Source organism: Ciconia boyciana, chromosome 12, assembly GCF_034638445.1.
Source record: "Ciconia boyciana chromosome 12, ASM3463844v1, whole genome shotgun sequence".
NCBI lineage: Eukaryota > Metazoa > Chordata > Aves > Ciconiiformes > Ciconiidae > Ciconia > Ciconia boyciana.
Window position 1 is genome coordinate 16,103,106 of NC_132945.1, and position 27,926 is coordinate 16,131,031.

Sequence of the window (27,926 nt, forward strand, 5' to 3'; positions counted from 1 at the left end):
CACGCTTCCAAGCTGAGCCCGGCGTGATTCATAAATGAGGTGTCATATGCACTTTAGAGAGCGCTTGTCCTGTGTCAAATGCCACAGTCCCCAAAGGCAGGAGGCTCCTGAGCCATCCGCGGAGCAGGTCCCTCCTAAGTGGATTTTGGAGAAGTCCAGCACGGCAGTCCCTTTCCGGGGGCAGAACTGGCGCCTAAGTGCCAGCTAGCACTGATCCCTGAATGAAGTTGTCCTCTTCAGCAGGGGAGTAGCCCTGGAGATAACGTACCTGAAATCAAAGCTGTTGAAAAGTCCCGTGCTTTACCCGCCTGCGAGGGTGCAGTATAACCTGGGAGGGCAGGGTTATTTATTAGCCTGAGTTTATTTTGTCATGTGCAGTGAAAGCGGCGGTGCTGATTTAACTAATGGGACGAGACGTGCTGGTGTATAGATGAGAAAATGTCAGGGGTCGCTTCATTTTTAGGCAGAATGACGGTGCTCCCCTGTCCTTATTTTGCTGGATTGCTGCTTGCTAATCCCTGGCTCTAGAAATGGGAACTTGCCTTAAAGAGACAGCTAGCTCTTCATGGTTTTGATACGTAGGCTTTACAGTCCTCATCGGAACGTTGTTTGAAGCAGCAGATAATTTCAGGAGTATGCAGTGTGAACCCCTGGTACTGAACATACTACAACATGTGCTGGTTTGCTTGGAAATTGGTGCAATTTTTATAAACTTCCTAGGCTGCAATGCCTCACCATAGTTATCCAGTCAGAAAAATACATTTGGATTTTTGGTCTTCTAGAAACTGTATTTTTAAAAAGCTAATTTTCCTGTAATGTGCTAATCAGAGTAAACCAGTGTGTCAGTGATGTGTCGTGGAGGAACAGAGCGCCCTGTGCACTGATGTGCCAAAAGGACAGCACTCGGGGCTCTGTCACTGACGAAGTTCTGACAAATGCAGCAAGCACTAATGAGGAGAGGATGCTCAGGAAGCTTGTGTGGAAGGGAGGCATTCGTATCTCTTGGGCTAAACATGTTTACTGCTGAATCTTTACAATTTTTCTGGAAGACGTAATAGGAAAAATGCAAATGGCTTGAGGAGTGGTTGCTTACTGCTCATTATTCTGTTCATTCAGAGCTGTGGATTAGAGTTATTTGATTTAGAGGAAAAAGTAAAATTGGTTTGAAAATTTTTTGATAAACTACAAACTTCAGTGAAATGTGGCAGTAAGGTATCTGATGGTTCCATAGCCAGTCAGACTATGTCTGTATTAAATTATTTTGCTGGTTTAAGACACACATCAAGTACTCAAAAATAGCTCAGGGTTAAAGATTAAAATTAGCAAATGAGTAGTTCATAATTAAAGTCTCATGGTGTTGGAAGCAGCATTACATTTCAGAGATACTGATGTCGAGTTCAACTTCTGCTCATTAGTAGTATCAAAAAACTGGTAGGATGTCTTTACAGTTTGGAGCTAGGGCTTGTCTATGCACACAAGTTGCATTGTTTTGCCTTAAATTATGCAACCTCCCAAGGTTCACGTGTAATGATACAAAGGTTTTGATGCCAACATAGCTCATTCTTTCAAGACTGGGGGAATAAGCTATGTGCCTATACCAGAATAACTGAATCCAGGCTTGGACTGGAACAGTTATGGATTCTAGTGGAATAATATGGCTTTAACCAAAATAGTAAAACCTATAAAAATCAAAATAGTATAGACCGGTCTTTGCTGGTATTATTAAAATGATACACCTCTGTATCACCTGAGTTCCAACTCTCTATTAGGTAAGTCAGGCAGGTACAAAAACTGTATTTATTTGTTACGACCTGGATGACACCCTTCTTTCACGTGAATCTTTGTTCACCTAAGGCCACGCTCTGCTCGATGTGCCCCACGTCATCCCGCTGCAATAGCGACTCTGTGCCCGTCAGCGCAGCCACAGCTGGCGGGGCTCACCTGGCTGCACCTCTGCCGTGCCTGTCCCGTTCTGCTGCCCAGGCTGAGGCCATTTCTCTTTTTTCCTTATTTTTCTGCTACTTTTGGTGCACGCAGGACTGTGTAGCACAGAGAGACTTCTTGCCCCGTGGCCTGCATGCTGAACGAACAGTGCCCCTGTGCGGAAGCCCTGCAAAAGCCTCTTTATTATTACTCCAGTCCCACTTGAGCCCCGGTTTTACGCGAGGTTGAGGTGGTGGCGAGGCCTCGACAAGCGCTCTGTACACGGCTGGCTTGCTGGCTGCACATCTGCTCAGGCTCAGAAGCACCAGATTCAGTCAAACCGCAGAGGTGTGTACGATTAATGAGAGACTTTGACCTGCTTCATATTCCATTATTGGCTTTGGTCTTGTCTACATGGGGAGATTACACCAATTTAGTTTAAGTCTGTTTCTAAAGTGATTTGATTAACCTGATGTGACCTCACGTAAGGACATTCTTATTTTGGTTCGAATGAACTTATTTAGGTTCAACCAAAACCTGCACTTAGTCAATTTACACAGAACTGAAATTAGCTGTGCCTAAACTGAAAGGAGAACTGATGTCTCTAAATAATGACACAACTTTCTCATGAAAGCAGAACCTTCAGTAGAATCTGGAACAGAGTGTAATTACTAACAAATCTGCAGGAGACTGAAAGCTATTCATAGCAAAGTTAAAAAAAAAAAAAAGAAAACAAGCAAAACTTAAATATCTTAGTGAGACAAATGAAGAAGTGCCAATAATCCCAGTCCTGGAATACTGAAGGCAGTGGCACAAGGCTTGCACAGCTCGCAGCAAGGGTCTCCCGTGGCTCTTCAGCTGCAGAAGAGGGGAAGCATTTGTGGCCTGTACATGGAGTCCCTATACAGTCAAAAAATAAAAAAGTGATGCAGGGAACTATAGGCCTGCTGATTTGCATGCAGTAGTACACAGTGTCTCATGACGTATTTTGTAGGAAAGAATAATTAGACATGGAAATAATGAGGAAGCAGGCTAAATTACAACAAGATTTTATCAAAGATGGATTGTGCTAGACTAATCTAACATATTTTTTGTATAACAGATTATTTAGGTGGGGTAAGGCAGGAATGTAATTTATCTAAAGCCAAGCATTTGATACCATGCCCCACAGGACATTATTGCTTAAAATGAAGATGGTGGTTCAATACAAGAGTTGAAAGGTGGAAAAGGAGCTGGCTAAGGAAAAGATACAACAGTTGCATGCAAATAAAGTTGTCTGAATGGAGAGAGGTATTCAAAGAAAGTCATCAGGATGGAGAGAGATTAGTGCTGTTGCTCCCCTGGGACCAGGCTTGCGCCTGTTGAATGGAGCCACTCTCACCTGTGGGTAGGCTTTGGGTGTGTGCCCAGGAGCTGTGCGGGATGACACAAAGTTGGGAGGTATTGTCAATACGGAGGAGGATCAGATTATCATATGAAAGGAATTTAGATGACTTTGTTGATCAGAGTGATAGAAATAAAATGACATTTAATAGTGCTGAGTGCAAAGTCATGCAAAGTTTTAAGCGTGGAGACCAGTAACAAGAATTTCCAGTGTGCAACAGGAGCTCGTCAGCTGTCCGTGACAGAAGGGTGAGATGTGGATGCACTGGCTGGTCAGGAGATACCTGCGAGCAAGCAGTGAGATACAGCTGTGAAGGAGACCAATGACATCCTTGGATATCAAAGGAAAATAATGTGAGAGATTCAGGGAAGTGTGTTATTATCATTGTACAAATCATCACACAGAGCGTTGGTACCAGAGCTTTCCATTGCTCATGGAGTAGCCCATGGGGATTTTGCATAGCTCTGGACACCCCAGTCAAGAAAATGTTAAATTACAACAGTAGGAGGGCTAGAGATGTGGTTACACAAATGGACCATCTATTGTATGAAGTGAGGTTAAAGAACATAATTTGTTTAGCTCTGGCCAGTTGAACAAATGAAGGGACAGGTTACAGTAGGTCTTTTTACACACGGTTGGGACTAAATAGCAAGAAGGCAGAAAAACTAAGTCAAAAGATAGCATCTGCACAAGATCAAATTGTCTAAGTTGGTCATGAATACATTTGGATGGGAAATTAGAAGAAAGCTTCTAGCTACCTAAGGACTGAAGTTGTGTAATAGTCTTTCAATTAGGGTAGTTTTGAGATAGATCTTGATAATCTTATGGAAGAGATTATACAATTAAATTAGAGAGTTCCTGGAGATAGGAAATTAAGTTTGCAGAGTTAGTCCTTTGGTCTCCAGTATAGTCATATTTTTAATGTCAGGTTGAAAGGAGAGTGGACCTGGTTTTGTTTGCACTGTTAACCCCATGCATCAAGGCTTCTGCTGTTTTCTTGGGAGCCAAGGCAAGAATGAATTTTCCCCGTTGCTGCAGATTTGAACCTTTTTTTTTTCCCCCATATTTTCCTTCCTCTCAAGCACTAGATGTTGAAAGTGTGCAGTGCAGAGACTCCTTGTAGCATTAGACAGGCACAATTGCCTGCAGTTTTTTCTGGCATGCTCCCTGGTTTAACTTGTTAGTCAGATTTTGGGCCAGAGAGGCATTTTTCCTTCAGGTTGTGTTGCCAGTAACCATATTGTACTTCATGGTATAATTTCTGGGATCTGTTGCTAGAGTTGTTTAAAGAACTTTGTGTGGATACAAGGACATGCAGTACTGGCAGTGATCTTCACCTGCCCTTTTCTGTGTCACAACACAGTTTAATCTTTTGTGCTTCTGATGTGTATCATAAGTTTGTTGTAGGATGTGAGGACGTGTTCTGGGGCTCCTGGTGCATCTCGGCAAGTTGAAGAGATGTTGTGGAGTAGCCATTAATAGCATTGTTTTCTGAGACTGGAGTGCTGGGGTTGGTGTCCCCACGGTTCCCTTTCTACCTGATGTTCCTAAAATAAGTTGCAAAGCTGGACTTAAAATCAGCTCTGCTCTGGTGCTGATCAGAGCAAAATTCTGTCAATTGTGCAGGATAACCTCTAGAAGAAAAAAGTGATTGCTGACCATTAGTGATGGATTAATATTTTTAAAAACACAGTTTTGTTATAGGAAAGTTGAATGTATAATGTGCATCTTATTACAATAAAGAGAAAAGGAAAGGAAAAAAAAAGACAGAAAGCAAGCAAGCAAGCAAGAAGGAAAACAGCTTGACTTAGCCTGAAGCAGAGATCTCATACCTGATGTGCTGCCTGTAAAGAGAAATTGAAATATGGAAAAATGACAGTGCAGATGAGGATAATATTGAGATGGTAGAAGAGGAAGTGTGTTAACCAAACTCCACGGAGCTGTTGAAATGCATTGAATCATCTGACTGTGACTTGTATTCTTAAGCAAAGACAATTGTATAATTGATTAATTTGTCGACATTTCTTTAGTGCTCCGCACTATGGTAACCAAGAGGCTCGCTAAACATTGTCACAGAGAACACTGTAAAATATATCTTTCCTTAGGAGGAAGGGAGGGAGGCAGAACAAGACCTTGGAGCTCTAACTTTGGAGGACTGATAGGCACGCGGACACACACAAGCACACACATGAGCAGTTGGAAATGGCCTCCTGCTGACGATGGTGGAAGATGAGCATAGGCTGGTTTGCTCGTAATGTACATGTTCTGGGTATGATTGAAGGGGTGACACTGGCTAACAACTGCCTTGAACACTGGTGCTACCTGCCTTTTGCGGAGCAGATGGACTGGGGACAGCTATGCCACCCTCCCGCTGTGTCCCGAACACCCGGGGGTCCCGAGCAGACAGGGAGAGCAAAGGGCTTGTTCCTCCCTGCACCGCTGCTCACACGGCGTGGAGGACTATGCCACCCTTGCATGTCACCCTCCTTCAGCTTCTGGGACCTCAGTCCTCCAGGGCTGCTTCTCAGGGGCCTGTTGCATGAAGTAGAAATGTGTGGAGCTTTACAGTGAGTACCCTGGGCTTGGCCGGTGGCTGTGTTGCACCTGCAGATGCCACCTGCGCTGCTCTCTGTGCCCTGGCTCTGGGCAGGGGTTTAGACAAGCCCCTCCGTTCCCGATGGCAGTGTCACAGCTCAGCGGACGCTTACGCTGGACCTCTGTCTCCCCACGACTAGTGTTCCCCCACACCATAGGTGATCTATAAGTCAATGTGAGGTGCTTTGTTGAATGACAGCTGTGGGCATATGGATTAATTGATGGACTAACAGATAAACGCAAAGATATTTGTAGGTGTGTTTATTCTTGTTTACAAACTGCCCAAGCTTAGGCAAGATTTTCAAGTATGTAGCAATGGCAGGAATCATATCCATAAAAATGCTAATCTCCTCTCTTGCTTCATCTGTTCAGCCCACAAACACACGCATACACACATGCTTAAAAGAAATTAATAAGGTTTGTTTGTTCTCTTCTGGGCTCAGCCTACTTTAATCTTGTTTTAGCTCACAGCACAGCGTGGCTCATTGCTTCAGGACAACAAAGTTTTGACCATAAGCAACATACTAAGTAAACCATTTTTTGGAGAAATGAATGAACAATAGATGAGCTGATAATAGCTCCCATTGCCATGAATTATTTTGCATAGACATGGCAGCTTTATAGGAAGATTTTCAAGCAAATGCAGAGGCTTCATTTGAAGGGGATGAGATGAACCCCTGGCCCCGATGAAGACAGAGGCTGAACTTCCATCAGCTTCTGTGCAGTGAGGACCTCTCCCAGAGTATCAGATGAAGAGAAAAATAAATGTCCCTGGGAGTCAGCCCTTGGGTTTAGGCTGTTTAAAGCTCTGCTTTATTTGCATTTAACAAACTGCAAATATGTTTTTATGTATAGAGGAGTGTGTTTGGTCCACTGTTGGCTTGTCACAGCAAACACAGCAATTAGAGAGGCTGTAATAGCTGGGGAGGGTTACACCCCTTGCTGAGGAAGTTTGGCCATAAACCTGTTTGTCCTGTCTCTGAGTGCAATGTACACTGGCACGATTTACAGTAAATTAAAAATATTCACTCTGATCAAACTGTTTCAAATCAAATTTTATTAAGTGATGTATTGTGTGTGTGTTAAGTGAGTCATGTGCAGCAAAAAGGCAGGACTTTGGTTGACTCCGCTACTGATGTATATATTAAAGACGAATATCAACAGTTTGCTTTTCCTCTCAAATAGAATAGTTGGAATGGCTTCATTTTGGGGCAGGCTTTTAATGGAAGGGGCACAGTAGGAAGTATTAATAAAACAAACTCTTTGTGCTAATCACAACACCTACATTTTCTGTTTAATCCTGCTTATTGCAGAGGGCTGAGCCCTGTCATTAGTGGAGACAATGTGTCAATACAGAAAAAGTGAGTTACTTTATTTTCTTTCCATCATAAGCTCTGGGGTTAGCCTCCCACATGGCAGCGGTGATGTGGGGCTGTGTAATTGCAGAGGGAGTATACATCGGCCCTTGGGTGCCAGTCCTGGGACAGGCGATGCTCATTGCTCATTCTGCTGGAGCATGGACTTCTGTGAAGCTAAATCGCTTTCTTATCTGGGGCATCTTCACATCTCTTGGGACTTGGCTCTTCAACTGCAAGACCTCCTGGTATCTATGTCTCACCAGGCCCGGAGCAGAAGTCTGTTATTTGGGGAAGTTTGCACAACTCAGGAACCTTTGCTGAAAACTTTGTTACGTGGGAAAATTGTCTACAACTTCGTTTCTCTACTTTCTGGAAATAATTCAGAGTTTGGAAGGAAATACCCTTTCCTTCCAGACATTTCCTTCCAAAGGTTTTGGACCTTCCAAACCTTCCAGAAGAAGGTTGTTAGAGTAGGAGAGTGTATATGATTCTGTAACAGTCCTGGTATACTGTCCGGAAAGGGCAAAGATCCGTTGCCTAAAATGGGAGAAGGATAAATGCAATGGACTAAAATTACCACTAAACCATTTGGAAACAAGAAATGAGGGGCTGAATCAGAACTTGGTCTTATCCAGGGCGCATGTTTCGAATCTGGAGCTGAATTCCTTGTCTTGGGTATATTCATAGTTAAAAATGCAGCTAGTAGAGCTATCAAGATCTAGAGTGTTAGACTGATTAGTTTGTTGGTAGTAGGCTGTTATGACTAGAGCAGAATCTCTGTTTTCACTTGAGAGATGGAAAAAAGACTAACGCAAAGAACAACAACTTCTGTGTTTTGATTTTTTTTGAAGGAAAGCATATGAATATTAATAAGTGATCCAGCTGGAATAGCATCTTTCTTTAAAATTGTCCTTAGAGATAGTGTATTATATTAACATGAATTTGATTGCATGGTAAGTAAAATTTTATAAATATAAATCATCATCTTATTTCAAAAGCTGCAGTGCCGAGGAAACTATTCTGGGATTTTCTAATATAGTCCGGTTTGAATTGTTTGAATAAGAAGAGATATCAGTGAATAAATCAGATAATGAGCTGCTTTACATAGAAGGCATAATGCCTATTTATGATGTGTAGAAGTCCTAAGAGAGATAAATTGTCAGTTTAATCTTCTTTGGATTGTGTTTGAAATCTACTTTTATGAGGCATTCCTGACTGTTCCAGAGATTACTGTTCAGACACTTATATAGACTTCGTTTATATTTGATTTACAGCTCTACAAATTCCTTTGCAGGCAAATGTTCATCTTCTTCAGTCGTTTTTATTTGGTTCCTTGACCTTGAAGTAAAATTTGTAGTGATTATCGGAGTTGTCAAAAGTTTTCTTCTGACCTAGTTGCTCTTGTCAGAACTTAGGAAGCACTGTTATCTCGGCGGATGCACCTTACCAGAAGGAGCAGTAATACAGATCATCTCCTTTGTCATTGGCATCTTTGACAAAACGTTGAAGAGCTTTGCAGTTGACCTGAGAGGGATGAAGATTTCTCCCTTGCTCTGTGCAGTAAGAAAGAGTATGGAGTTTGGAGCCATTGCAATAATACTTCTTTTTCCTGCTTTTTTGTAACTTCTTGTGATAAGTTTCCTGTGGAAAAGAGGATTGCTGGATGAATTAAATCAGATTAACTAAACATTACATTTCTCTCTCTGTTTCTAACAGTGCATTGGCATTGACCACTTACCCATAAAACAGCTGTTTTTTGAGAAAAAATGTGGAATTTATTTTTGTGTCTTTCCTGACATGAACGTCATGTTTTATTAGGGAATCATCTCAATCAGCTTTACTAGCAGCTGATTTTCCTCCCAGCCTTGCAACACTTGCAGCAGCCTCAATCAAAGCGCCCTGATGGGGAAACGTTGCTGGAAGGATGACATGCAATGCTGGAGTCTGGCAGAGCAGGATTGCTGCTCTGCATAGAGGAAGCAAACGCCTGTGAGATATTAAAAAGTTTTGACAGGGATAGGAAGATAATTCTCAAGATAATTCCGTGTCAAGCTCTGCTCTAACTTCTATCCCCTGCCAGGCTTCCTAAGCCATAGGTCATAAGGTTAGAGAAAATTGTGGGCCGATTGTGTCATCCTTCACCTGTAGATACAGAACTTCCCAATTGCAGTCAATTGCCACCAGACCCAGATAGCCTGTCGTCACCCCCCTATTAAGGATGACTGTTTCTAAAACATTAACATTCATGTCAGGTCTCGATATGGATCAGCACAGGCCTAAATCATTGTCAGGAACAGATGTGAGATACCTAATCAGTTATTTCCTAAGGAAAATGAGTTTGATTGCATGAATAGTTGTAAATATTTCATTCAGCAATTCAGCTACTACGGCAATGGTAAACAAGCTTCTGAGGCTGAAGAGAAGCATTTTGTGGTACTGTACTTGATTTCTTATTCATTTAAACTTTAATGTAGAAGAAAGCAGCTTAGGTACTTCGGATTACTTTTTGTGACAGCACTGATCATAACCAGGGGCTCACTTTGAAGAGAGCCACACATGCATAACCCTAATAAACACGGCCACCTTCATCCTGGTTTACAGCGTGCAGCATTTGTCCACAGGACGAGCACAAAGCTGCAGATTTTGCCACTGGGACATGATCACGGCACAGGAATTACTTTTGGCTTCAGTAGGAAGATGTCAGCCTGAGCATCAAAACGTCCATCCTCTGCCTCAGTTTTGCACCTGCCCATCTGATGCCAGGCTTTGGTGGTGAGCATAGTCCTTGGCTGGGAGTTGAGCCAGGACTAGGTGCTCTGTGCCCCTGTCATGCAATTGCTACATGATAATTCTGCTGGCTCTTTGAAGCATTGGCTATACATAAACAATAATTAAGGACACGGCTTTAATTTCTTCTTCTTCTTCTTCTTTTTCTCACTTGTTGAAAACAAAACTCAATTAAATTGGAAGAAACTTTAATGTTAAATCAGGATGGGTGTAATACTAATTTCAGTGGATAGGAATTTTACTACTGATCTTTTGCAGAAGGGATGATGAGAGGAAGAAAAGGAAGGAGGAAGACAGCTTTTCTCTCTGCCTAATTGAATGTTTTCCCTGCTTGAGTTTTGGCTAAACTATTGTATAGTTTGCTTGTGATTTTTAGGAGACGTGCACAAAAGCAGTGCATGAAATAAGGAGGTTGGGAGTACAGATGATATTTGCCTCTCGAACACAGTGTGAAATTCTGAGGAAACTGGGACTGCCAGCTAAAGGTCATGGGCATTTTTAACTTCTGCTGCTGGCTTCATGCTACTGCGTAGAGGTTTGTCAGGGATCTTGCTGACCTTGGTGGTATTACGTAGTCAGATTATCACAGAAACAAGCTCCCTTTTTACCCATGTGTTTTTTATGCGTGTACGTTACAGTATGATTCTTTCCACCAGCTGGTTTTAATGCGCATTTTCTTGGCCAGCCTAATTTTGTTGTGTTAAATACGGCATGGACATTATTAGTATATGGATATACTGTTTAAGGTGCTTTGGTCAGGAAAGCCCTAGGTAATAAATTAATGTTTATCCTAATTCTGGAAAGCACAAATAAATCCCACTGTTTTCACCCAAGAATTACACAGATGGTTAAAAAAAGAGGCATGTGCCAATGGATCTGGCTAAATGAAGGCCTGAGCTCTTCAGTGCTCTTTTCACTGTGTCCCAGGTGAGACGCGATCTCACACTGCAGCCTTTTCAGCTGGCCCAGCCTCTTACTTGAAAACCAGGGACCACAGGTATGTATAGGTACCGATCTGCCATCCTTGTCAGCCACATCCATACAGCCAGGATTGCTTGGCAGGATGGCAGCAACCATCACTGCTGCCATTAGCTACTTAGTAGAGGAGAGTTATCTTTTGAGAGAGATGGACCCATGTATTTAATCTACTGGTTGTATGGAAGTCTTGATTTTGACTCATACTAGGAGGATTCTTAGTACTGAACCATTGCAGATAGGAAATAAAACATATTTTAAAATGTTCTGCATGCTTGCACAATTGTAATCCATAGACAGCATTTAGATGTCCAGAAAAACCAGTATGTATGTCCTTAATTTCAGGGATGCCCATCCTTGCGGGACGTGACCAGTTCTCTGTCCTGCGTCTCCCCTCTGCCATCGGTGAGAAATCCCCGCCTGTCTGTGCTGCAGCGGGTGACAAGGGACCGCGCGCTTTGCAGCGCTGGGCAGAGTGGCTAAAGAGACCAGAGCCTCTTTGAGGGCATGATGGCAGAAACGTTGCTGTTTGATCCGTTCCCTTTCCCCTGAGTCTCTGTGTTTACTCCAGTGTTTTTTACATGAACATTATCTGGGAGGGACACATCTTTTCCAGTCTTAAATAGTTTAAAAAAAAAAAACCCTCCAAGAGAATCCCCAAAGCGAAGTGGACATTCAGTCGTGCTGAGTCATATTTTGTTATTGTGGCTGATTGTGCAGCCAGCCATGCAAATAAACTGCAAGGGGAAAAAAAAAGATGTGTGTGAATATCTTCTCTACGACAGAATGAGGCCTTGGGTCTTTGTGCATAATATGTGTAAGAATAATGACCTAGTATGAAAGTGTTCCAGTGACTGACATATTTGCAGTCTAAAAAAGATAACAAAGTAATAAGAGAGAGAGGGATCGGTGGATGTTTATCTTCTCTTTTTTCTTCTTTCTGAAGGAAAGTTTTGCTTTCTCATTGTATTTCTAGTGCATATCAGCGGCACCATGCAGAACAATGAATATGATTGCAGTTAATTGTTTAAATATTCTTTTATTCCTGAAGCTTTCAAAACAAATAACTATCTTTTGAGGAGCTAGTTGAGAAGTGATGTGGGCAAGATAGTGCAAAAGAGAATATTGGATGTGAAGTTAAGAGTGCCTCAGAGAAGAGAAAGAGAAGTGCGGGGGGTTGTTTTAAAGAAGGAAAGAAAACAGGTTATATTATTAACAATACCAGTAACATAAGTGGCAGCAATTCTTCTTGAAGAAAATTTGTAAGCTTCAATAGTTCAAATCCATCCTTGGTGTAACAGCGATGGAATTACACTTGGATCAACATCTTTCCTGGTGCATAACTCTTCTAGTGTTACTTAATGCAAATACTACAAATGAGCATGACTTTGCCCAAAATGCATTTGGTGACTATATTTATCATCTGTCTTCTTCATAGTAAACAAGAAGAGACGTCTGTGGAGAAGGTCTGGTAGCCGCAGAAAATATTTTGCATCATAGTGTCTAACTGGTGCCATTTTGAGCTATTCTCAGCTCAAAGAGCTGTTCTTTAGGGCAGCTGAGACACAAATGTATATTTGGTGTTTGGGACCCTTTGCAACCGTATTATATATTTGTATTGCAAGAAGTAAAACACTGGATGGAAAAGTGCCACTTCAAGACAACTGTGAGTGATTTGGGGAATTCTGAGTAATGAGATGAGTTTTCTCACAATAATGCTCAAGTCCAGCCCTTAATCATACACTTGAAACAAGTGGGCTCAGACCTTATGAAAGGTGTTTACTTACTCAGCTTTAAGGCACAGGCCAAGAAATAACTTGATCGGATTAGCCGAGTTTGAATAGGAGCAGCAGCAAATAGAACCAAATGAGTGTGAACGATGCTGCTGTGCTCTCTCTTGGAAAAATATCTGCCAGCTGCCGTTGTGGAGTATAATCCTGCGAGATGCTGACGCCTCTGGTTCCCACTGCCCGAGGGAGCTGGGCCAGGGCACTTCAGGCATGCAGCTCCCATTACTTGCCTTAGTCAAACAATGGTTTTTCCCTTAAATCCTTCTTTTCCCTGTTATATAAAGGCTGATTCTTTTCTACCTCCTCTTTCTTGAAAGGCTCTTGACAGTTACAGGGACTGGGTGCGTTGCTGGTTATTCTCAGCTGCAAGATTACAGAGATGGCAGTGGTAAGGTCAGTGGGGCATGAACACGGCTCAGCTGGAGAGCAGATGTGAGCAGATCATTGAAGGAAAGCAGCTGAAATTCTCAGAGCCAAATGAGGATAAGACAAATTTTGAAATGTAAGGGCTTTGTTTAAATTCCTTTTGACTTATGTGCACATTATACCTGGAATGCTCCAGAATTAAACACACCAAGAGGCTAAAGAAGTTTCTTATGCTTGAACTTGAATGCATGAAGCCAAAGATGTAAAACGAGGTCAGTTAGCTCAGCTGCAGTGAATCCTTTGATATTCATTTAATGGATAAGTAGGTAAAATTCTAAGTAAGCTTGCATGGGAGACTTTGAATTTTAACTACTAAAGCTCTTTATAATTTTCTCACAGGCCTTTGATATAGACTGGACATTAAGAAGCATTTCTTTACCGAGAGGGTGGTCAACCACTGGAACAGGCTTCCTAGAGAGGTAATCAATGCCCAAGCCTGTCAGTGTTTAAGAGGCATTTGGACAATGCTCTTAGTAAGATGCTTTAACTTGGCCAGCCCTGAAGTGGTCAGGCAGTGGGACTAGATGATCATTGTAGGTGCCCTCCAACTGAAATCGTCTATTCTGTTCTATAGGGCAGTTTAACTGTTCGGACAGCTAGTGCTGTTCCACTTCTGCTGCAATACCACCGCAGGTCTCCTCAACCTGCGTTCTCATTTCTTCTGTCTCTGAACCAGAAGTGAGAGGTGGGCTGGTTCTGGGGAATTCCATCATTTTGGTAGTCTTTGGGTTTGAGATTTGGGCTGAAGTCAGGAAGTTGAACTCTGGATCAGGAGCTGAATTCTCCTCTGGTGTAGGGAGGCTTTCAGTCTGATTCAGACCTATCTCTAATCCTTTTGTCATACTATTTCCTTTTTTTGAATAGCTTCCTTATGTATTGAGTTCCAGAAATTCCAGGCTGGTGATACACATGGGAAACAGATTGCAACAGAGAGCAGATTAAATTACTCAGGTCTAGGATTACTGAGGCAGAACATTTTTTTCTTCATGTTGTTTGAAAAGGGAGAAGAATCTTCCTTTTTTTTTATTTATAGGAAGAAGTTTGAGATCAAATGACTCTGAGCTGCCCTTCCATTGGTCAGTCAGTGATCACTTGAGGAAAAAATAATGAACTGGGTTTTTTTCCCCTCCTTCATTTGAAAACCAGTTCTTACCAGTGCTGCATATTTAAGGGAGTTCTAAGACTATAGTCTGATGCTTCAGGAAGCTTACTTTAGGAGGGAAGACTTGACTGAATGCCAATAGACAGAGCTGATCATGAGGACATCTGGATTCACTTCTTAACTGTGCTGCGTGACCTTGGGTCAATGATTTAGGTCGAGCTTTTCCAAAATGTGCATTATTTGTAGGTGCTTATGCTGAGTTTCAGCATTACTGAAAATTAGGCTGTAACTGCATTTACTGTTTCAAATTCAGCTTCCCAAAACTGGGACACTTGTAAAAAGAGACAGAAGTAAAATGTGTGCCCCTGTTTCCTCACTTGTACAACTAGGATACCACTGTGTTTACAGAGTGTGCTGAGGCTTCCTGATGTAAAAGCTTTAGAGGAGAGAAAGGATGGAAGCAAGCTGCTTGCAAAGCATCAGAAAGTAGATGTTGTTCAGCAGAAATCAAAGGACACTGAAGAAGAACCAGACTTCGCAGACCTCCCACTTCACCAGCCAAAGGGCTCCCCAGACCGTGTAGAGGACCAAGCAGGTCTAAGGAAGTGCAGAAATGACAGAGCCAAGGATAGCCGGCTATCTGCAGACTGTACAGCATCCAGCTGCCTTCCCACATGTTGCCCAACAGCAGCAAAGGAGCAGCTGAGTTGCCCATTCTTGGAGGGGGGTCCAGGGATGTAGCACTGAGTGTGGACAGGGCAGCACAGGTCTAGCAAGCCGTGTGCTTCCAGGAGGCTCTGATTTGTGTCACGTACAGTCACTCTCTGCATGCCGGAAAGGGGCAGACCTACTGGGCAGGTGTGGATCAACTATGCTAACATCTGGTCCTGTAGTGGAAGAGTCCTGATAGTATCAGGCCCCTCTCATTAAATGGGCTGGGGAGTTGGTAGACTCTTCTTGCTTTCACGGGTGATAGGAGTGTCCATCACTTTCACAGGTGCATCCTGACTCCAAGATCGACTGTGGTTGCTATTGGGCTTTGAAGTGAGCTGAGGCACATTTGTAGGGCAATGGCCAAGGGACTACTGTACGTAGACAGGACATGTTCGAGTTTGAAAGAAAATCCTCCAGTCCACAAATAGCTCCCACCATCTGCTGGTCCTGCAACTTGTGAGCAGAGGGACTTTGAAGCCAAGGCATACACAGCGTTTTTCTTCTCACCGGAGCAGAGCACTTTGGAATTGTGGTCCTGGAACCACCTAGGACCCATTCCTGACCCATTTGAAGGCCCCTGCTTTTACCGTGCAAGGCAAGCAGCCCTTGCGCCTACTTTTGCATTGTGAGTTCAACCTCCAGCACAAGCAAACACAAAGCGCAAGTGCTCATCTCCTCTTCTGTACCATCCTCAAGCATCTGAAATGCATTTTATATACAAGACTGAGAAAGGCAAAGAAGAAACAAAGCAAAAAATGTATTGTTTGAGGAGAAAAAGAGGCCGGCTAAGGACATGAATGCTACTGTTGCCTCTTTCAATTAACTGGTACTTTCTGGGAGTGTTCTTTGCTGAGAAAAGTAGAGGAGAAGGTATTTAGTTTAATTAGATAGCTGATTTTCTTTGTTGTCTAATGATTACATTTATTCTGTGCACAGGGAGAGCATAAGGCATAAAAGTAGTAGTTTAATGACACATGGACTTTATGTAGCTGTCTGCTTGGGATGAGTTTCACCCCTAGTAAATAGAAGAGGAATTACAAGAGGGATTTCAGTGTAACACATTCAAAAAGACAGCTTTGACCTGTTTGTCCTAGTATCTACATAGTTGCCAAAACAAAATCCGAAACCATAAAAGGACCCAATGACCTCACTTAATGCCATAAATACAGTTGATGCAAGCTATGTCCTCTTAGTGGGAGTAATGCACAGCACCTCCCAGGGAGAAGCTCCAGCTGGTGATCCCTGAAAATGGAGCACAGGGTGCCAGGGTGCCCAGCACCCGCTTTATAGGCAGTTCTGCAGTAGGTGCAGAAGCCAACACTGTCGAGTTAGCAGAGAGTATTGATTTCTTTTAAAAATGTTCCTAGCTGGTTTGCTCTGATAGTGTTGAAACTATTCTGAATGAAACCCTGAAATGAGCCAGAATTTCAGCCGTGGGTTTATGGTCAGATGTTGTCCATATTGCTTAAGCTGCAGAATCAATAGCGCTGGGGGTTTTTTTAGCTTGTTGAACCATTCTTTTAATTGCTGAAATTTATTGGGTTAACCCTCCACACACACACCCTCCTTTGTGATTTGCCAGAGAAGTGAGTATGGTAGAAAGTGGCCTGAGGCATGACAGAGGGATCTCTGCTCACCTTCCCGTTGCATGCACCCCGCAAGAACGGTTACTTAACTTCCAACATCAGGAGGTGAGTGGTGCAGGAGTCGTCCTGAACGTCACTACTGCTTTCCTTGGTAGAAATTGCTCTTGGTATTTTTTTGCAAATTGCTCTGAAGTAAAATGTGTGTTTATATGTGCGTGTCTATGCACCCACCCACACACACATGCATTTGCACCATCAGGATCAGCCATAAGCAGAAGCAGAGCTTCAAGAGCATTCGTTTTTGCTGGAAATTTTGGAGCACATTCTGTTCAAAGGACTTCTGACTCTTAGATTTCAATATTGCTGCCTTCTCTTTAGCTCTACGTGCCTTTCCTGGAAATAGTCCCATGAAAACACACATCTCAATTTCTGCTGAAGGATTAACTACGGACAACTGCCTTTGCTCCCATCCTACACGAGGGAAAACTATGTTATTATTTGAGGATTATTTGGCTCTATGTCTGACTGAGTCAGGTGTGTTAAAGAATTGTTTATAGGTTAGATATCATCATTTCATACTACAACACAACCTTTCCTTTAGTAACTGAACAGATACAAGTGAACACAGGTATTCATCCAAGACTGCAGAAGTAGTATTTGCATTTATGCATATATGCATTTTTATCCTACCCTGCTTGTGCCAGTCCAAGTATAGTTTTGTATTACTTAGGGTTGCAAATCAGCAGTTCTGCCTTTTGCCATGGTTTGAGAATTTTAAGGGGCTATTAGACAAATTGATAGAATTAATTAAATGCATGCCCTTCTTGTTATAGAAACCCTGGAGACATTTTAAATAATATTCTACAGTGTCATATCTTGTACCTGCAAGGTTCAGTAATTTGCTGGAACAGAACAAACTTGGCCAGCTATTTTCTCCAGGATCTGACAAAAATCATAGAGAACAAAATGTTCCAGTAATGATCTTTTCTTTTTCAGTGTCTGTTAGTTTTTAATCCTTTTCCCCCTTTCTTTTGTCAGAAAACAGCATATCCTGGTTAAAAAAAAAACCACACAAAAAAACCAACACACCACCATTGTTCCTCCCTGTATCTTTCATTTCATTTCTGTGCTGAATCACAGTGTTCTGATACAGCCTTTTTTATGGTGTAATTGTTTTGTATAATCCATTTTCTTTGGGCACCTCTTAGCTTCTGTCTGAAGCTGTTACTGCTATAATGAATGTAGTCATAAATCTGTCACAGGTAACAAGCTAAATTTAGAGCTCAATAAAGCAGGGGAGCATATGCTGTAGATAAGTGAGTGCATTGAGATGCAACAGTTACAATAGTGGCACAAAAAGTCCACTTCTGACAGATTAACAAAAGAGGACAGAATGTTTGGTTCCCTCACCGATTCACCACCATTACCCATGTTCCAGTAAACAAAGATGCTGTGTGAAAATACAGGTACAGTCGTGGCATGTCGCCCTGCCTTGACACCCCCAAAGAGTGGAGCTGCGTCTTAGCTGCCCCAGCTGAGTGTGCTGTATGGGACCGTGCCCCTCCGCCATCCCGCAGTGGAGATGTAGGGTGGTGGTTCTGTGAAGGATGGTGCTGCGCAGCTCTGCCGCTGAACGGATGGGGATCCCAGTTCCTCCAAAGAGGCAAAGGGTCTGCAACTGGAATTAGGAGCTATCGGGCAGGACGGGACCAGTGCTCCTGGGCCTGGACCAAGGTGGCGTGGGAGCCAACAGTGTTGAAGACACCCATCTGCTCCCCACCAGCCTGATCACTAAGGCAGTGCGGCCCTAAACAGAATTTGGCAGTTGTGCATGCCTCAGACCTGGGCAAGCCAAGAGTTCCCGCAGTTAAATGGCTGACTGATTGTCAATACTGAGATCATTATAACATCTTTTCCTCTCTTGAGAAGAGGAAAGTGAAGAACACGGAGAAGGAAAAGCATTGGAAAGGTGAAGGCAGATGACATAAGAAACAACAAGATGGAGGGAAACCACATTCAAGAAAGATCCAATTCTCTGAATTGCAAACCAATGGATATCAAGTAAGGGGGAGAAGTGAAAGAAGAGCGAGAAAGAGTGAAGAACAGCAGAAGGCAAGGCATGGCAAGGAAAGGAGAGGGTAAAATACAAGTAGAAAAAAATTAAGCAAGCAGGTCAAATAATGCAGAGATGCAACTCCTTTGCCACATCTGTTTTAAGTCTTTGCATTTCCGCGTCGTGCTTTCACGCTGAGCTGTGACGCGGCAGCGGCGAGGCAGTGCCGTATGGGGTACTGCGGCAGAGGGTAACGCTGTAGCTGTGCAGAGCAGCTACTGCTGCTATTGCCTACTTGCTGTAGCGCTAGGACAAAGCCTGTCCAGAAACATTTGTCCCAAAGGTGGGTAAGTTTGTTGTCGAGTCTGCTCAGTATAAGAGAAAGACTTTAGCAGCGGAGGGCTGGGAGAGCCACTGCCGTGGCTTTCCTCTGTGCGACGGGCGAAGGTCCGGGTGGCTCAGCGGCAGGTGGCACAGGACAGGCGGCGGGGCTTCGGGGCTCCGGTGCGTGAACGGAGGTGGTGATCATGTCTGTGATCATAAAGATTCTGTGATCATAAAGATTCTCATAAAGATCACTTCTGTGAACTGCCATAAAGATTCAGTGGCACTGTTTGGTTTTTCAAATGTCATTTACATTAGCATCTTATAATTGAATCAGTAGCACTTTACTGAAAAGGTTAAATTCTGCCTTTTAAAAATTAAATCAGCTGTTCAGCTGTCAACCACAGTCATGCCCTCCTGTTGCTTCAAGAAGAATGAAACATTGGCATATTGACATATAAATCGTATTGCTGGAGAATGCATTAACTCTCTTATTTATGACTGCATTGTGCCACAAAGTGCTGGATCTTGTAATTGAGAGCTCTCTGCTGAATTCGTTGCATGTAAAATCTGTGGAAATTATTAGCACAGCACATTTCCATAATTAAAATATTTCCTACAGTATAGATTTGAAGACTCCCTAACTGCCGTACATTACTCAAATGCAAAATTTTATGAAAATTTAAATACAAGCACAACAAAGTTTTTATGCATAGAGAATATTTTTAATTAGACCAGCTGATATAGTTGGGAAAAGCAATCAAATTAGCTGGGTTCAGGGACCCTTTTTAGGTGACTGATGAAAGCTTTATTTGTTGCTGATCACAAAGAAATGTGCAGCATTACACTCATAGAGTGATCTTTGCCTTGCCGTCAGTAACATAACCAAATAATTAAAATTAAAGCTATAATGAAGCATTCATAGGAACTGTTGGTTTCAGGATAATTCTTACTAATGTGATGTTCCATTAAGAGTTATCCTAAGGTAATGCTAATATTTTGATGATTTGCAGCAAGCCAATAAATAAACATTTTCTTTAGTCAAAAGTTTGCGGTTTTAGATAGCTCCTGAAGTCAGACAGTTCTGCAAAACAAAGAATTTTTTAAAAATTCCCTCTCCCATTCTCTCTTCAATAAAAAATGTGCCAGAATATTGCAGATAGCATGGAATAGTGCTTTAACTATTAGCTCGGTGTCTGAGGAGTCCATTTGTCTTGTTAAGGCTGTCATACTACATTACCCTTTCTATAACCCTGGAAACAACTTCAAATACTGTGATATTTCACAAGTCTAAAGTATAACTTGCCCTTAAAAAGCTATGAGTGTTTTTTGAGACTCCCTGTACAAGGGAAGAAAAAATCTTTTCTCTTTACAGAGGGCATTAAGGCAGTGATGGATGTGCATTTCTTTGTGAGAAAGCTGATCCTCACCTATTGTAGGTGGGGGTGAAAAATGATGCTAGCAGCACCTCCAAGTGTCCTCTCTCTTTACCTGCTCATAGAGTTCCGGAATCCTTCTCTCCACTGCTGCAGGAGAGGATTTTCATGAGGCAATAAATAAATTTTGATCCCTCTGGTTAATACAGTTAAGGTCAAAGAGTTTCTATCTGGAGCTATTTAAAATACTCTTAACATGCAGACATACTGCTGTCAGTAGTCCTAAGTGCCTTATCTTGCTGAGGACTGTACACAACCCTTATGAAACTATTCTTAAGTATTCTGGTTACTATATTTAGCTCTGGCTCATAACAAGACAAAAAGCACTTAGCTAAATGTAGTCCTGAAGTGCTTAATCCGGTTAAGAGTATTTTGTCCTTAGGTGTCTTCTACTAAGACTTTTTGTAGCTCACCATCCTGCTGCATCATGCAAAAAGCTTCTCTGTGTGTTTGGGCCGGCGAATTCTTTTATGGGCATTTATTCTGTTAGAGCCTCAAAGTCTGGTGTTGGCTGAGGACATCTCTCACATTCATTGGGGCTGACCTGGGACTGACCTGGGAAGCCTCATTCCTCTGCCCCTTGCAGCTCACATCAGCCGTACGGCAGTGGGATGTGATAGCTGTGGCTAGAGACTGGAGAATCGGGGCTTCGTTTCCCAATTTAGACTCGGTGAGCATTACCTGGACTGTTGTCTCTCTCAGTGACCAAACAGCTTCCCTCAACTTACTGCTATTCAAGCTGGCTGGGAGGGCAACCACACGTACAAGGCAGAAAACCTGTCAGGCTTCCCGGGGGCTTTCAGCTGTTAGACAACCTACGGGCAAGGCAGCGTGAAGGTTTCTGCATAAAGCTTTGCACTCAAAGCCTGGGAAGAATCCTTTTGTTTGGCTGAATTTTTGCGTACTTAAGTCCATATAGAAAAAATGTTTCCTGAAAAATTGTGATAGATCTGTTTGCATATTCACAAGCATCGTTTATAATTGAACCCATTGCTTTAAAAAGAATTTTCTTTATATCTACATATCTCTGAAATTATTTTGAGTTAGCAAAACTTCTGTATGGGTCATTCTTCTAGAGGAGAAATATCTGGATGATTTTGATAAAACAGCACTGACCGATGAGCAGCAGTGACCAAGGTAAGCTCCTCAGTTCTACAGTAGCTCAACAGGGTAACAAATAAGATCACACGCTCCTTTTGAACTAGGATAAAAGCTTGTAACTTGACCAGCGTACGACAACTGTGAGAACAGAAGCATAGCAGATCCACTGTGTTTAAACTTGCTACGTAGGTGTTGTTTTCAGTTGCAGCTTCACTGAGGATATCAGGAGCTGCATGAGATTTTCCCTGGAAGTTCATGTTCCAAAGTGAAAATGATCACTTCATCCCAACTGCATTTTTTACTGAATCACTTACTGCTGAAACACATTAGGTATTCTATATGTTACTCCTGTACTTCTGTTATGTCGGGAGGTTCAAGCCTCTTGCAGGTATCTGCCGTATTACATTTACAACCACCCTATGACACCTTATCTGAGCCAATTTTGTTGAGCAAATGGACTGACATAATTTTGTTTAGCTGCAATGAGCAGGAATTTGGCCTATTGTCTCACCTTACTCACATGAACCTCCCCGCAAAGCACTCTCACCGTATCACTGGTCGGGATTACTCATGGTGCTTAGCAGCGGCCCCACATTGTCAGCCCCTACCCCGTCCCAGCTGCCCTTTCCAGCCTGCGTGCCTGGCATGTGTCTCTTGCAGTGGTACTTCAGCCACCTTCTTGTGTTTCCTTCCCTTTGAGGTGTTTTCACTAGTTGGAGAAATGAACAAGGTGTTGCTAGTCCTTTAGGTGATCAAAAATGTGGGGGTCTGTTTGCTTGTCCACCATGGGTACAAATATGTAATCCCTGGTAGTGGCAGCGAGCTTTTTGCAGTGTCTTGAGCTGATGTTGGAACTAATGGTAACAGGAGAAACAGCCATGAACCTGGGCTCAAAGCGGGGAGGTCACTTCAAGGGCATTAAAAGCTTGTTAAATTTGGAAGCCCAGCACTTGGCTGTTGTTGAAGATATTGCTGTCAGTCGTGGACAGTCTGGTTGCATCTGTGTCCTTCCTGAGAACGAGACTCATCTGAAGCCAAACAAGTTTCAACAGTGATGGTTTCAGAGAGATGAGCACTGTGGTGTGGGTATAGTCAGGAGTTCAGGGTGTTCATTAGTAACCATTTAAATCGCAAACATAAAGGAGACGTGTGTCCCGTCAGTAGCAAATCTTAATGAGAGGCCTTAAATCCATCCACAGGTAGGTGGTTGTGGCTTGGGCTGACTTTAGCTGATCATGTTCATCTCGAAGGAGGTTTTTCTGTTGCAAGATTGGACAGATGAAGTATGGATCATACTCACTGGTTTTCATAGCACGTGTGCCAGGTCAGCTGTCATACTTTGGAAGGACTCTGATTGATCCTCAGTGGCCCCAAGCTAATAGGGCCATTCCTCCACCCTGCTGGGCCATATGGCTTTTTGGACACGAGAGGTCAAATTGGCTTTCCCAGGCTGCTTCTGTGGTGGCAGGTGGTGCACACAGAGCCAGGAGCCCCAGAACATGGTCCAGCTCCCGTTCCTGGAGGCTTTGCTGAGCTTTCAGCAGTTATACTTGAGCATCTTTCTAATTTACAGTGGTAGACTTTTTCAGCTTGAAGTGATTGCTGCTCTCTAGGCTAAGTCTTGCCTGCAACTCTGTTTTAACTGGATGTGCTTTTCCTTCCAGGATTAATTTTTCTCCATCTCTATTTACATGGTGATAAGAAGTGCTAATCCCACTCCATCAGTCTGGACTGATGAATCTGAGGAATAGAACAGGTAATTTCTAATTTGGCTTGTAGGTTTCAGTGACTCAGGCAGTGAGAACCACTCCCTCCCCATGGAGTGCATTCCTATTTTGGGACAAAAGAAATCATACAGTTTCTTCCACCCAGGTCATCTGCAGAGAGGGAGATCCTTGCCCTGGAGCAGGAAAAGGAGGGTAAATTTTTGTAGCTTTTACTGTGAGCAGCATCTTTGACTTCCTATCAGTTGTGGGTGGTTTTATTTCATGTGACTTTAATAGCCACCAAGTTGTTTGAGCTTGGAGTAGTCTCAGAGCAGGGAAAAACATTTGGACGTACCCATTGAAAAATGCCCCTTGGGTGCTGGGTGGGGTGGGAGGGTTTTGCCAGTGAAAGTTCTCACTCTAGATGGAGGCAGATTGGTGCTGATGCTGGGGACGGCTGCGATCTCCTCTTTGGAAGTGTCTGAGGGGGTTGCAACCCAGCAGAGCTGACCCGAGCGATGCGGCAGGGAGTGATGGCAGCTGGCTTGCCTGCATCTGCCTGGCTCCCCGTCCCTCGGCCTTAGCCCATCTGAGTCACAGAAAGCAAGTCACCACTGAAGAAGTTACTCTCGTGCTGAATTTTCCATCATTTCACGGGGCTTGAGAGTACCATGTCCTCACTGGGAGTTGTTGCCAACTGTTCCCCTTACCTGTGCTGCAGGAACAGTTAAGGTAAAGTAAAGACAGCAGCGCATGACTGTTCTGGTGCAGGGACATATAGCACCCAGGGAACCCCGGTCACATTCCCTTCTTTTCACTGGTTAGTGCCAGGTGAGGAAGTTTTAACTTGATGTCTTGGCTATGAATCCCAGTGGTAGGATGCAGCTCAGATGATGTGGTGGAAGTCCACCAGCACAAGCAGCAGTCATTGGCTGCAGGGTGCTTTGGATGAACCTGTCTATCATATCACCTCTTAGATGTCCCGATAGTACCCTGCTGTTGCCTAATACTAATCCTTTGGGGGATTAGCACAGTTTCCTTCTTCCTCCTATGCCCTTCCACTGGGAAAGAAGTCTCAGATGCTTTTCAAGCATTGCAACGATTGAAATCAACCAGCAGCCTGTTTGATTTCCCAAAACAGGACCAGGCACAGTTCTGCCTGGTATAGACATCAGAGCCAAATTAGCTCTCACATTTGCAGGGGAGATGCTGATTCCTGTGCAAATTTGCAGAGGAGATGCTGATTCCTGTGCAGAATTCAGTGCTTCGGCAGGGTTCCCCATCCTGTGGCAGAGGGGAGTGCAAAGGCAGGCTGAGGGGCTGCTGGCTCTTAGCTCTGTCCCTCTAAAGTCACGCTTCTTGTAGCTGTACGTTTGGGCGTGTAGCAACGGTTTCACTTCTCAAGCCTCAGTAGCTGACAGGACAAGCAAGAAACTACATAACAAGAGTGGAGTTTGGGAAAGGGAAGATTGAAGCATCCAGGAGGTCCTGAAGTACAAACCAGTAAGCTCCATATTCTGACATACTCAACAAGATCAGGGAATGTCTCAGTAAGTGCTTCTGTCTTTTCCTTCCAGAGCCCTGTGTTGTGTAAACGAACTGATGGATGAAGATGAGAAGGACAGGGCAAAGAGGTATGAAGGGATGCACAGAGCACTGGGAGCAGAAGCCGTCTTGGGGGAGAATTGTAAATGCTGTGTTGTCCGATGCTTGAAAAAGTACTTGGCACCACTGATGTCAGAGGCAAAACCCCCATGCAGTTTACAGGCTGTGTATGGCGGACCACAAACAGCATAATTAAGTCACCATTTTCAAGCTTCTCAGAGTGTGTTTGACCACCCCTACAATGGGTTAATCAGCTAAGTGGTCCTCAAATTATGTTGTCGTGCCCTCAGAATCTTGTGTCATCCCATGGCTATTTATTATCTTGATGCAGGACTCCTGACCTGTGATTTTACTGACATCATGCAGTGCTGCCCACCTGGGGTAGAGTTCCCCGTGAAACTTAGAGAGCAGTCCTGCTTTAGCACAGGTATGAGTTAGTCTCCCTTCAGAGAAGCATTTGGCTCAGTTCTAATTAGTCATCGTACACGAGTGCCAAAACAGAGATGGCTGTGAAAGTAAATGCTGGATCTGAGAACCTCCAAATGCCAACCTGAATGTGAATGGAAATGCTTTCTGCATACCACACTCGGTCTAGATCACAGGAACCATCATGAATATACTTGTAAAGAAAATGAATTACTACTGGAAGAGGTTGTATGAAAATAGGGTTATCTCAGATATGAGCATTGGAAAGAACATTTTGGAAGAACCTGAATGGATTTGCTTTCTCCTTTATTGTTTTTAATGGAGGGGGAAACCCTAATGAAACATTCTTAAATTGTATTAATGCAAGCTGGAGACCTGTCTGTGGTTTCCGCAGCCAGACTCTTAACATTCCCAGTTTCATATATCATGGCAGCATATTTTCAAAACCAGATACAAGAGCATGTGCTTGACTTCATTCTGCAGTTGAGATGTGTCTGCACAGCATTGTCTGTCTATAAGCTACTTTTACAAGTACAAGTCAGGGAATAAGGAATCCTTCACATTTTGACCTTTATATGTGTGTGTACTAACTGTAAAATGGAAATTCATAAAAATGAGGTGTGCAAAATGTAAGCATGTAGATGCCAGGACTTCTCTTACTGGAGAAATTTCACCCATAACACCTTCACCTCATTATCACCGCTTTTGAAACAATGGGAACTGCCGCTGAAATGTATGTAAGGATACAGTCTTGCTCAAATGAATGTAAATCATATTTGTTACCTCCACGTGTTCCTTGCTGACGGTGAGCTCAGTCCTGCTGCAAGGCTCTAAGCACCAGCAAGGCGCTTACATCCGAGCCTAATTTTAAACAAATGAGCAGTCCCAGCAGAGTTTAGATTCTTGTATTTAAAGTGTTTTGCCGAGGCGGGGCCACTTACCTCTCCCTGGGTTGAGCTGTAGGTCCTTCATTTTACTTAGCAGCATTTATGTTTCTGTCACCCAGGGCATCACGCAACAAATCTGAAAAGAAGAGGAGAGACCAGTTCAATGTCCTCATTAAAGAGCTTTGCACGATGCTGCAGGGCCACGGCCACCCTCTCAAGATGGACAAGTCCACAATACTGCAGAGGACCATCGACTTCTTACAGAAACAGAAAGGTACTGTAGGGCACTGGCCTGCTCCCGTTGAAGGCACTGGCTCTGCATCTGCCCAGCAGCCAGTTTCCCCTCAGAAGATGAAAACTGTTTTTGCGAAGCATCTAGGACCTCCAGAGAGGACATGAACCTAAGTGAGGGACAGAATAAGGCATAGCAGTTGGCCTCAGGAAGTGGGCTGGGTTTGAATACAGTGCTGACCAGTTAAGCACAGGTATACTTGAAAAGATGCAGTGCTGTATGCTTTGTAATGTAGCGACATCACTCCATGTCCCTCGCTGGCCTCCACACCCCCCTGGCCCATTTTGTATGCTCTCAAACAGAGCAGGAGGAAGGAAGAGCTGAGGAATAGTACGCACTACAAAAGCCAGGAGAAAGGGTTGTCTGTGCCCTGTTCCCAGGTCTCCTGGGGTAGGACATGGCTGGGTGCAGCCTGTCCTGCTGCCTGGGCACTCCTGTGAGCCTTCCTGAAACAGGTCCAGGGTCGTGGACACCCTCTGCTCACGGTGATGCTCAGCTACTCTGAAATTAGCCCATTGACCTTAATTTTTGAAGGATTTCTTCAGACCACCCAAAATGTCTCCTCTTCCTTTTCTTGATTTCTAATGGATTCGTATCGTGATGGCGTGGAAAATGACTGTTGCGTACAAGAAGGTTTTGTGTGGAGAATGATCTGAGGATGATTCCTCTGAAAGCCTCTTAAAAGAAATCTAGTGTTACTTGAAAATGAAAAAAAAAATCCAACTAGCATGAGTCATGTTGCTTTTTTGATGTTTTCTCTTTAAGAAATCACAGCACAGACAGAAGCCTGTGAGATTAGACAAGACTGGAAGCCTTCATTTCTTAGCAACGAGGAGTTCACCCAGTTGATGTTAGAGGTAAGAAGAAATTAAAGCTGCATAGATTAGTAAGAAGTAATCAGTTCAGTGGAGTAGTTCAAAGGTGTAGTTCCTTTTCACCTGTGGGTCCCAATGTTAACGTTAATGATTTCTACTCTGCTGGCACACATAATCCAAACCTGACAGAGACCAATGTTGTGCTAAATGCTTTGCAGACACAGAATTAAAAATGTGATTGCTTCTCCTTAAAGATAAACAGCTTTTCATTTAGGAATGAAGACCAATTTGGCCCAGATTTGGCCTGGTGAGAGAGGAAAAAGAGGATTTCCCTTCTCAGAAGAGCCGCTAGAGCTAGCAGTTTTATCAAAAACTTGAAAGGACCTGAAAGAAACAGAGCAGCTCTCTTCCTCCCACATCCCACTAGCCAGGCAGCATTGACTTTGCTGCCTTTGCTGCTGCTAGTTGTGCGGTGCTGTACTTGTGATGTGAGCTGTATCTTTTGCTTGGATTGCCTTTAAGTGCATTCAGGAGAACAGCTCTGATATTCTCGCCTATAAAATGCTCATGGGATCTAGAAACACCCCATAAGCCTACATTTTTCCCTTTCTTAAGGGTGCTGCTTTGGGTTTGTGCTGCGT

At 43.3% G+C, this 27,926-nt stretch overlaps 1 protein-coding gene across 4 annotated transcripts in view; it reads left to right on the top strand.

The window, feature by feature from the left end:
- Positions 1–27,926, top strand: part of PASD1 (PAS domain containing repressor 1) — a 56,077-nt gene that overhangs the window by 1,284 nt on the left and 26,867 nt on the right. For 2 of the 4 annotated variants that reach the window (XM_072876980.1, XM_072876982.1), the window contains exons 2-5: positions 23,219–23,310; positions 24,838–24,894; positions 26,298–26,452; positions 27,236–27,327. In XM_072876980.1, the coding sequence (XP_072733081.1) occupies positions 24,863–24,894; positions 26,298–26,452; positions 27,236–27,327 (279 nt within the window). In that variant the 5' untranslated portion in view covers positions 23,219–23,310; positions 24,838–24,862. Of the gene's footprint in view, positions 1–23,218; positions 23,311–23,454; positions 23,474–24,837; positions 24,895–26,297; positions 26,453–27,235; positions 27,328–27,926 lie in introns of those variants that run through there. The other 2 variants (XM_072876981.1, XM_072876983.1) reach the window with 2 other exon arrangements.